We start from the raw sequence: 11,839 nt of genomic DNA on the forward strand, positions 1-11,839 counted from the left end.
TGATGTTTTTAAAACTAATAATTTCAACAAAAATAACAAAATTCCATATCGTTATCAATTCTATAATTAAATAAGAATCTTGATGACAAGGAAATCCATATTCGTTGTAAGTCTTTCATCATGAAATGATTGGACTTTACTTTCGTAAAATTGAAGGTTTTGTGTGGTAGCATGCTTGGATATATTGGTTGTTAGATCAATAGAGTTTTAATGGATCAAACAAATGCAATCATTTGATTAATATCCCTTTTGCTGTCTTCCATTATTCAATAGGAGCAAGTAATAGTAAGATATCAAGATATTTTGCCCTTATCTACATAATTGTAAGGAAAATAGTCAGTTTCTTCATATTCTGCACAGACATACAGGGTTCTATGAATTCTTCCGCCACAATTTTTTTCCCTTTTTCTTTTTCCCTTCTTCAATATAATCCTTCTATCCCAAAGCCCAATATTAATGTATGTAGCATTATTCGTATTTTCAACAGTCAAATTTTTAATTTTTTAATATGAGTTCCGGTATGAAATCTTTCAGTTTTTTATATACATTTACATATTTAAAAATTACATAAAAAGAACTATAACTGATAATAATAATTGATAATTTAAAATATTTAAAATTCATATGAAAAAATATGATCGAAAAAACTTATTTAACTCGCGAAATTCAAACCCAACCACATAAATTGAGACGAAGGGAGTATCATATTCTACCAGAAATGGTGATGATTTATTGATGAGTTCCTTTTGGCAGTTTTATCAAAGGACTATACACTTATGTTAAAAGTCTACATCATAATTTGTGGCAGCTGGGGCCTGTGTTCGCGCGGCCCCCTTTTTAAAAAAAATAAAAAATAAAATAACATTTAAAAAAGTATTCCAAAAATGGAGCCCAAATCGTGCAAGAAGTCTTAGCGGCTTATTTATTAGTCTAAGGTGAGGAACTAAATCACATGATTTTGAACCTTCAAATACTTTTAAAAGTTAATTTGTGCTACTTTTTAAAGATATGATATATCATAGGAAGTACATTAATATGTACAATAATAAAAAAACAACTGGTACGAGAATTACTTCAACAATTCCCAACTACATCAATTATAACTCAATCTCAAATTAGTTAGAGTCAGCTATATCAACTTTTTCACCGTGCTCACTCCATTTAGACCCCAATCAATCCAATATTCAATAATTTAGGTCCGAATGACCTCTTAGCGAGGTGATTAGTGGGTTATTACTTTGTTATCTGCTCTTAAGGTTTGTTTGGTATGGAGGAAAACACGTTTTAGAAAATATTTTTCAATTTTTTCATATTTAGTGAGTCAAAATATTTTTACGAACTATTTTCACTGGGAAACTAAGTTTCTTAAAATTAAAAAACATTACTTCCTTAAGGAAAGAGTAGGGCAAACAAGTTCCATAAGTAGCATTACAATCTCATTATCTCCTCCCAACTCCAACGCCACCCCAGCAATCCTGACCTTCATCCCCAACTATTCTCACCCTCATAATATTTTACTAGATTACTTATAGTTTTTAATTTTTTTTTTTAACTTATGGAACACTAAAAATTGCGTAAGAAACAACTTATTTTTCAAGAAAATATTTCCCACAAAATATTTTTCATGCAAAACATTTCCTTCATACAAAACACCTCCTACAACCACAAAAGCATACCAGATATTCCTACAAGTGAGGTTTCAGGAGGGTAACATGTGCAAAAACCTTGCCCCTTCTTTTGTGGGAGAGACAACCTGTTTCCAATAGACCTCGACTCAAAAGAAAATAACGACATCAAAATAGCAAGAACGAAGAAACATACCAAACACATCCTAAGTTTTAAAATTATTAACAACTCCACCATTTAATTGCTCATTTGTCATGTTAAACTTACATTTTTACTCCATATTTGAGGATAATATACCTTTAAAAATAATTTAATGTGTAACATATTTCCTATCTAAAGGAACTAAAAACAGATATTTTAATTAATTAAAAATTAAATATGTTAAGGACCAAAATAAAAATTATCAATAATTTAGGCAAAATTGCTATTCTCTCAAGTATCAAAAGAATTATAGCAATGGGATTCGCACAATTCTGTTGGACCAAATTGCAGTATGTAGTATACATAAAGGGGCTGCAAGCAAATACCACAAGAAGTAAAACATTATTTCAGTATTGGTACTCCATACTAGTTTTATTTATCTTTTCACCCCCTGAACTTCTCAAAGACCACACATCCACAATCCTTATAGTCCCTTATCTCCACCAACTCCAGCTCTCTTCCAAGCTATAGTTTGAACTTCGAATTATGGCTAGCAATTTATGTATCACTCTCACTCAATCTTCTTATACCTTTTCACCAAAGCTTTATTCATCAAAATCCATTCTTCAAAAATCACATAGAATCTCTGTTGTCCCATTTCTCAAATTTCAAGATTCAGTTCCTAATAAAGTTTCTACCAGGGGGTTCACTACTATATGCTTTTCTAGTCCAAGAAATGGTCCTGATAATAAAGTAAGTATAATAAACTTCAAATTGATTGTTTTTGTAGAATTTCTTGATTAAGGTATTGACTTTAATAACCATTTTTATAGTTACTTACAAATAACTAGTTTGGCATTAAGGATAGTTTTTATTGATGTTTTTGTAGTATTTCTTGATTGTGATGTTGGCTTAATAACATTTTTATGGCATTAAGGGTAGTTTTTGTAGTAGTTCTTGATTATGGTGTTGGCTTAATACCACTTTTGTAGTTACTTAAACATAACTAGTTTGGCATTAAGGGTAGTTTTTAATGATGTTTTTGTAGTTTTTCCTGACTGTTGTGTTGACTTAATAACATTTTTATAGTTACTTGAAAATAACTAGTTTGGCATTAAGGATAGTTTTTATTGATGTTTTTGTAGTATTTCTTGTTTGTGATGTTGGCTTAATAACATTTTTATAGTTACTTACAAATAACTAGTTTGGCATTAAGGGTAGTTTTTATTGATGTTTTTGTAGTATTTCTTGTTTGTGATGTTGGCTTAATAACATTTTTATAGTTACTTACAAATAACTAGTTTGGCATTAAGGGTAGTTTTTATTGATGTTTTTGTAGTATTTCTTGTTTGTGATGTTGGCTTAATAACATTTTTATAGTTACTTACAAATAACTAGTTTGGCATTAAGGGTAGTTTTTATTGATGTTTTTGTAGTATTTCTTGTTTGTGATGTTGGCTTAATAACATTTTTATGGCATTAAGGGTAGTTTTTGTTGATGTTTTTTTAGTAATTCTTGAATATGGTGTTGGCTTAATACCACTTTTGTAGTTACTTAAACATAACTAGTTTGGCATTAAGGGTAGTATTTAATGATGTTTTTGTAGTTTTTCTTGCTGTGGTGTTGACTTAATAACATTTTTATAGTTACTTGAAAATAACTAGTTTGGCCTCAAGGGTAATTTTTGTAGTATTTATTGATTGTGGTGTTGACTTGATAACATTTTTATAGTTACTTAAAAAGAACTAGTTTGGCATCAAGGGTAGTTTTTGTAGAATTTCTTGATTGCAGTGTTAACTTAATAACAATTTTTATGGTTACTTAAAAATAACTATTTTGGCATTAAGGGTAGTTTTTGTTGATGTTTTTGTAGTTTTTCTTGATTGTGGGGTTTGCTTAATAACACTTTTATAGTTGCTTGAAAATAGCTAGTTTGGCATTAAGGGTAGTTTTTGTTGATGTTTTTGTAATATTTCTTGATTTTGTGGCGTTGACTTAATAACATTTTATATGTTAGATGGAAGTAATAGTGCTTTGCAAAAGTAATGATATGGAATCTTGAAATTGAAACTAATAAATTTGAATGCTTTTAGAAAGAGCTTCTCAGATTGGTTTTCTCTGTGAGTAATTTTTGAGTTGTTTTTCCCGCTACAGGGAAGTGGACCTGACTGGCCAATTTTTAGACGCTGGGACGTGCCATGGAATTGGCAAACTGTTTCACTTTCTTCGCTTGCGTGTGGATTGAGGTGTAATCTTGCTACCTGGCTAAGCTTTCAAACATGATCAATGAAGTGTAATCTTACTGTCATTAGTAAAAGATCAAATTTTTTCTGGTAATGGGATGGTGATATTGGAACTAAGCAAAAGATAAAAGACATATGAATTGGAAATTTTTTGTTGGTTTAACCTGCTGAAAATCGAAGTTTTGCTCTGTTTGGTTGTGCAAAGTATCTGTATAAGCTGATGTTATGTTGTCTGGGAAGTATATAGGGTAACTAACCAATTATTGATCTTGAGAGGACAAAAGCTAACTAATATTCAGGCAGTTTTGTTTTGACAGGACTAATAGAGGCAGCATCAATACCATATGCAGGACTTGATGTAGAAGCTTTGAGCTTGGATGAGAAGGCTGAAATCTTGTTCGCCGATCAAGCGTATGGAGAATCATTTTAGCATCGTTTGTTTATCCGGATTATATAACTTCACATTGTGTCCAACCTCCAAGATTATGATCTTTTGTGTAATTTTTGTTTTTTCAGTATAACAACTGCAGTTGTGCTAATAGTCCTTTATACTCTCACCAAGTCATCTCAACCACTCCCTGATGACATATATCGCTATGGTAATGAGCATTTCTCAAGCTGGATTGAAAACTGGATTGCGGTTTCCTCCACTCTAAATGTATTTACAGTGTAGTTGATTTACGATCCGTTAGTATTCCAGATCTGAAGGAACCTTTCAATCTCCAGCGAGGATGGCTTTTGTGGGCTGGAATTGGTCTAGTGGGAGCAATAGGTGCCATTGCTTTAACAGGAGTGGCAATGTCGACTTTCAACGGTGATCCGCCACAAAGAGAGGTTAGAACTGAACTAACAGCTCATCCAATCTTTTGAATGGAAAATGCCGTTCTTTGTACAACCTTCAAAAGCAAGTACTCCCTCCATCCTAATTTATGTGAAGGTGTTTGACTGGGAAATTAAGGAAGACTTTTGAAACTTGCGGTCTATAATTAACTATAGATACTTGTGTGGCTCTATTAAGGATAAAATGAGAAGTTTGAAGTTAAATTGTTACTAAATATAGAAATGTGTCATTCTTTTCGGGACTGAGTAAGATGAGAAGTTTGAAGTTGAATTGTTACTAAATATAGAAATGTGTCTTTCTTTTTGGGACTGATTAAAAAGGAAAGAGTGTCACATCAATTGGGAAGGAGGGAGTAATGAAATTGGGGCCAGAAATAAAAAGATTTCTTTGAGGTTTTGAGGAAATGGGTAAAATAGTTTTACCCATTTGGCAATATCCTGAACTAGAGTACATATATATATATATATATATATATATATATATATATATGTATGAAAATAAAGGGACATTATTTTTCATATCCACTGTGCAACATTATGGATGAGGGCAATTACTGAAGAAGCATATCAGTTCATAGGTTGGTTGCGTACTACCTTTTGCATGCAACGGTTTGTTGGGTTAAGCTTCTCATTGAATTGGTTACATTATGGTGATTAATGTAAAAAAAAAGAACTGCGCTACTGTTGTATCTGCATGTATATTGACGTGTATTACAGTTTATTTTTCTCCCGTGAGATGTTATTTTTCCTCTTTTGATTCCTTAAAACTTGTTACAGACTGATGCTCTTGCCCGATTACTTCCATTGATAGGCTCCTCAAGTATCAGGTATTTTCAAAGGAAACTTTAAGCTATCTGTATATTATCTCTATTATCAATAGGTTAATTGCTTTGTGTTGATAGCTTTTTTCCACTTCCTGCGTACTTATGTAAGATATACAATAAGAGTAACCAACTTTCTTTTTTATGTTAGCACTGTTTCTCTGCTGGGCATTACCGGTGTACTTGCTCCAATTCTTGAGGAGACTGTTTTTAGAGGATTTTTTATGGTCTCTCTGACCAAGTGGTATAATTCCTTCTATACAACTTTGATTTCAGATATACTACTGTTTCACATTTGTTAAAACTGGTGCTATGCGACTATGTCAATCTTCTGGACTTCGTTGAAGAAGCTTGAAAAAGCAGGGACTAAAGTTTTGAAATTTTTTGATTGCTCAAGTTTGATAAAGTTGCTACCCCACTGGATCATTATCTCTTATGAGCATGAAAACGCAATAAACATGTAAACATTCTCCAGTTGATCCACTTTTTTTCTTTTATATGATATCTTTTGCCAACTGGGATTGCTCTATGCATTAATTGTCAAGCGTGAATCTTCTCAAGTTGAAAGTATTTCTGGGCTTGATCAGTTGATCCTTCTATATTTTGCTTATGAACTACAATGTTATCTCTTGAACGTTCTGTTGTGGGTGTTTTATAATTAAATTTGGATTAAAGAGAATAAGGTGGAAAAAATGCCAACCTAGTTATTGTATAGCAAAATGATAACCCCGAGGATTAAGATGCGTTAGGAAGTGGCTAGGAGAGTTATACATGCTAGCAAAGACCAATAGCCTGACCTTTCTGTATCCTTCAGCTAGTATGCAATTGAGCCGCGACAAAAATTTCGACCTTGTCTGGATTTCATTCATGATTTAAACAGATAAAAGGCACATTTTAAGAATAAAAGAGAAATCAATGGAAGGAGTCTTATGACTTTTATTACTTTTGGACGATTCATACAAACACATGTATGTCTAATGTACGACATGTGACTTGATGCTTTATTGTCTCTCATTCTTTTCCATTCTCCTTGCAGGTTACCTACACCGCTTGCAGCGGTTATTAGTGGTGCTGTATTTGCTCTTGCACATCTCACTCCTGGACAATTCCCTCAGCTGTTTGTTCTTGGTATTACTTCCATATTTTGTCTTAAATATAAATGACGCTGGATGATAAAAGAGTAAAAGCAGAAATTACAAATTGAAATACTAACATAGATGGTCAAATATTATAGCAAGTTAAAATTAGTTCTCAAACGAATTGTTTTAAAATTAGTTCTCAAACGAATTGTTTATACTGCATAAGAAAGTATCAATGACTTTCTTTAGTTTTTATGCTAATATTTTATCTGTTTTTAGTTTTATCTGTTTTTAGTAGAGTTAAATGGCTCCGATTAGAGCATAATGAATATAGGAGGTTCATATAGCCAACCCTTGGGTAAAATTCACAAATAGCCACTTTGATGACTGATGTTTGAAATTCAGTTACTGTCTCAGAATTGTTTGAAATTTAGTCACTTTTTAATGCGAAAATAAATTTTGGATAAAATTACCCATAGCTAAAAGACAAAAACTCCGAACACAGTTTCTCCATGTTTTAGCCAGGGTTACTTTTGTTCTAATTTTTTTTTGTATTACATTTTTTTTTTTTTTTAAATTACATTTCGAATGGTGCTAAATGTTACAAACTGGTCATCCCAAACCACTTTTGCGCCAACCCTTTTACTAGTTTTGGATCTAGGCATAGTTGATTGATTGACTTTAGTAGTTCTAACCACTACATATATATTTTCTGTTTAACCTGAGCTAGAAAAATAACATGTTCATTCAGGGACTTTTCTGGGATTTTCTTATGCTCAAACAAGGAACCTCCTAACTCCCATCACAATTCATGCTTTCTGGAACTCTGGTGTTATTTTGCTTCTGACCTTTCTTCAGGTAATTGCTTAATCTGTTCGTTCTTTCAATTAAGTTCACTGCTTCGTGAAGTCAGTTAAAAGCATGGCAAACATAGGATTACCATCTGGCAGTATCTGTTGCTTTCTATGAATATATATAGTATCTCGATTAATTTCATAGTTGCTTGACCAGTAAGTTCTGATTTCTTCCTCCAAACTCTTTTCTGTGTAGCTCCAAGGGTATGATATCAGGGAAATAATACAATGAACTTAACCGAGGCATCGTTCTCTGGACAAGACCAATTAACAATTCTCACTCATCTTCATTAGCTTGTTCGCAGTAGCTGAACATACGGAGGAATCTGGTTATATTTTGTGTAATTTAGGCCAAATGCTAGTTGGAGCTTGTATGGAATGTGAGAAGTTATTATCTATTTTTACCAATGCCAAGTTGCTTAATTTACTGGAAGAGCTAATGATACTCTTTCCCCCTGAAAAAGCAGGGTAAGAATCCACAAGGAAGCCTCTGCTTCATTTCTCAATAATGTAAAATATACTGTATTATTCATAGGTTTTGAGTACACAGTTTTCCTTTAATGTATCCTTGTGTACAAGTTAGTCGGAATCAGTTATATGAATCCTCGAAATCCATTTTCTTTCATTTGGACCCATTTCACTCCAAGACTCAATAATTTGGAATTCTCTTCCACTTTCTAGAGACATTCAAACATCTAACTGGACTTAAAAGGCCACTCAATGATATGGGGTTCTCTTCCCTCACATTCTGGGGACATTTAAATCTTTAATTGGATTAAGAAGGATCACATCAAACCCTGTTGGCACAAATATGAATGTTTCACCAGTATTTCAAATATTGAAGTTCAATATTTACAAATATTCTGAGTATTTGTAGATACTGAAATAGTATTATGACCAACGGTTGATATTTGATAGTATCTGATGAACCGATACATGCTAGTAGTAAAGATTTTGGTTTAAATCCAAGTAGATGATAGGGTCGATGCAACAAATTTTACTTGAGATAAAATAATAAAAAACTGTAATATCGTACTAGTATTAATCGAGCTACTGCAAGAGAATCAATTAAAGAGGGAAATGTATACCGTTCAGATGTATTTGTTGCTTAAAATTGAAAATTGGGGGTCAAAATAACGTTGATCAAGAAGATATATTCTTAACATTTCCCCCCCTTTTTTAATTTTTTTTCAAGCAAGTCTTACTTGGTCATTCTTTTTATATTTTCAAAACTTTTTTTATTTTTTTAATATCAAAAAATGAAATGAGCTGTGCAAAATATAAAATTGACGTTTCACCCGATGGAGTTTAAATCATATATGGGTCTTCGGATGCATTAGATGGATGAACCAAAAGCCCCATCATTAACGGACAAAGGAAGAAGAGTTGGAGTGATGACATGGCATGATACGAGGTATTCACCTCATCAAAATATCGGTATCATGTAGGATTAGACTTCGTTAGATATTCCTAACAGATGAGAGGTATATTTGAGTCACATGGCTAATATGGATGGGTGTTTTTATACCGTGCAAGGGTGTTTGTATAAGAAAAATATAAGGATGGGTAAAAATTGATTTTTTTATAGTAAAAGATTCAAATACATCCCTTATAATTCTCAGTCTCTCTCACGATTATTGACAAAAACAAGATTAAGACAACAACGTTTTATGTATATGATCTGAGGCTTACATTGAGAAACAACATACCACCACCTATAACATTTTGTTTTTTCATGAAGAAAAAGGAGAAATACTTGCAAGAACTCTAAGCAAATATGATGTATGGATTCATACATATTCAACTTCCTGTCGCAAAGCAGCTAAAAGAAAGCAGAAGGGTTACAACTTATCAGCTAAATGAGTGTGGTTTCATGGTTAGCTATCAATAGGGGATCAACAAGGCTTTCTACATAGATTTCTGCAGCAGCGCATTCCTCAAATGGATCAACAACCTCTAGTTGTCTGGTTGAACTATCATATATCATGATAACTGGGGGAATCAAAACTAAAATTTCACCCTTATTTGACTGGCAAGAGGGTACAGAGAAAATGGATGAAAAGAATATAAACTCTCCACAAGATCTTTAGTATGATCGACGGTGAAAATCTTTGTCCATGATACTTCAACTCCACAATCCTTCATAATCCACACATCTGAATTAGTTACTTCATGACAATTAGGACAAAGCACAGAAAGATCACTTCCCACCACTTCCAGCGTCAATGGATAACTGCCTTCTCCATATCTTGGAAGCTCCAACCTTCTCCATGTCTCGTCTGCTAAATCAAGAGAGATAATGTTGCACACATTGAACGTATCAACATCAGCAGATAAAGCCCAATAAAGCTTTCCATCGACAAATTTACCTGAAGAATTTACTAGAAAGTTGCCCTGAAACTTATTGATTGTTCTCCAAGAATTGTTCCTCAAACTGTAAATGTTGACTACAGTATCATATGAACCACCACCCTCAGAAATACACTGAATAACTACTACTTTATAATCGTCACGTGACTCATCATATCCAAAACCATATTTGAGATAGTAAGAGCAATCCCTCCTCAAGTTAGCTCCAAATGTAGGCAATTTCTTAGACTTCCTAATTGTGGGGTTCCATAGAACTGGCTCCTCTATCTTACTGTACAGACAAATCAATCCATTGACAGAACCCACAATCCAAGTATAAATAGTGGGGTTTTCCATGGGAGAACCCATGTCAAATAGCTCAATCCTTTGTTCTTTGTAAAACAAGGAAGGGAGACAACATACTTTGAAATTGTCGCCGGATTCTTGAAGAATAACCCTATGGCAAATGCATTCTTTGTCATTAGCTATTAATTTCAAATGAGTTTTTACAAACTCAGGGCTGGAGATTAGTTGAAGCCATAATTTTGAAACACACATGAATTTCAACAGGGACTTCGGGGGCAGCTTTAAGAGAATCTCCATGATGATTTCACGGGGAAGAACAGGGATTATCGAATCAGCCATAAGTTTAATGGAGCTTTTTTGTCTTTTTGTTATTCCAGGATGTTGCACTTAAAGTATCCACTTTTTTTTTAAAAAAAAATCAAGGACTATTTGACGTCTGGGCAGAAGATGCTACGTGACTACTCATTCCGTCAATATGATCTTGTGGCAAAGCTGATCAATTAAAGTAGTAAGGAATGAGAAGGTGCATTCTATTTTTTGAAATCAAACAATTAAGAATGCTAACAATAAGACAAAAAAGAAGATTTAAATTCCATTTTGTTGGAACGAGAAATTTACCAAACATAGGACTGAGTTTAACAATGCTATTTGACACAATGCCTAATTCTTACAGAATAGTCAATCTGGAATATCTATTGGTACCTAAAATGCTACAGTTGTGCCTAGACCCACTCACACGTAACATAAAACTTAATCTTTAAATAGTAGTTGAGAGCATATCAAACCGAAAACTATCTTAAATCAAACTTGCTTTACCGTGCTTGTAACAAAAATGCACGTCATGTCACAATAAATTCAAGTATGATACACTATGGATCTTCTAAATAATTGATTTTTGCATATAACTCAAAACAACCAAACTTCCCTCTGATTGCCATATATCAAAGTGTTGCTTTTACAAAATTGTCACCACAAAAAGAAATCGAAGAGAAGAAATACTGCAACACCATAAAACTAAGTATAATGTAGCCGAAACAGAGGTTTAAAATATCAATCAACACACATAAATTGAGAAAAAAGGTTAACAGAAAGTAGTGACTTACAAAGAAAGGGGAAGAAAAAATGAAGTAGAAGGGGAAAGGGTTTCTTGTAATAGAAATGGGGAAGAAGCAAAAATAGAAACTTATAGAGAAAGGGAAACGGCTGATATCATCTCTTTGTCATATCCTATAGCCATGGCTGAGATCCCCAAGCTATGTGGCGAAGAGGACGATGTTTTTGAAATTTTCTGGATTTTGTACAATAAATAATTATTTGAAAAGTACAACGAAATGATATGAAAGGCTAGGTGAAGCTTGTACTGAATATGACAAGTTTGTTTTTTCCCCCAATGTTCAGTTGATTAGTTTATTGGAAAAGCACGGGAAGAAGCCACAAGGAAACCTTTGCTTATTTCTTAAAATCTAATATACGGTTTTGAGTACACAAGTCTTCTCTAAAGTATACAGATTAGTCGATATGAGTGTTATATGAATCCTCGATATGGCGATATCCATTTGGTTATATGAATCCTCAATCT

At 33.1% G+C, this 11,839-nt stretch overlaps 1 protein-coding gene and 1 pseudogene across 1 annotated transcript; one reads left to right on the forward strand and one right to left on the reverse strand.

Moving 5' to 3' along the window:
• Positions 1 to 2,236: 2,236 nt before the first annotated feature.
• Positions 2,237 to 8,170, forward strand: LOC132067513 (uncharacterized). Its single transcript, XM_059460776.1, has 10 exons — positions 2,237 to 2,520; positions 3,923 to 4,014; positions 4,315 to 4,422; positions 4,528 to 4,610; positions 4,712 to 4,845; positions 5,629 to 5,678; positions 5,824 to 5,916; positions 6,709 to 6,800; positions 7,503 to 7,609; positions 7,802 to 8,170. The coding sequence occupies exons 1-10, from the start codon at positions 2,314 to 2,316 to the stop codon at positions 7,835 to 7,837; spliced, it is 1,002 nt and encodes a 333-aa protein (XP_059316759.1). The 5' UTR covers positions 2,237 to 2,313; the 3' UTR covers positions 7,838 to 8,170.
• A 1,256-nt stretch (positions 8,171 to 9,426) lies between these two features.
• LOC132066701 (F-box/kelch-repeat protein At3g23880-like) lies at positions 9,427 to 11,553 on the reverse strand (annotated as a pseudogene).
• Positions 11,554 to 11,839: the final 286 nt, after the last annotated feature.

The sequence above is a fragment of the Lycium ferocissimum genome, chromosome 8 (genome assembly GCF_029784015.1).
Source record: "Lycium ferocissimum isolate CSIRO_LF1 chromosome 8, AGI_CSIRO_Lferr_CH_V1, whole genome shotgun sequence".
Lineage (NCBI taxonomy): Eukaryota > Viridiplantae > Streptophyta > Magnoliopsida > Solanales > Solanaceae > Lycium > Lycium ferocissimum.

Bases quoted from the DNA above. Each gene is read 5' to 3' on its own strand.
- LOC132067513 (XM_059460776.1), top strand. From the start codon at position 2,314: ATGGCTAGCAATTTATGTATCACTCTCACTCAATCTTCTTATACCTTT. The intron at 5,917-6,708 runs GTATAATTCCTT...TTCTCCTTGCAG, and splicing joins ATGGTCTCTCTGACCAAGTG to GTTACCTACACCGCTTGCAG. The intron at 6,801-7,502 runs GTATTACTTCCA...ATGTTCATTCAG, and splicing joins CCCTCAGCTGTTTGTTCTTG to GGACTTTTCTGGGATTTTCT.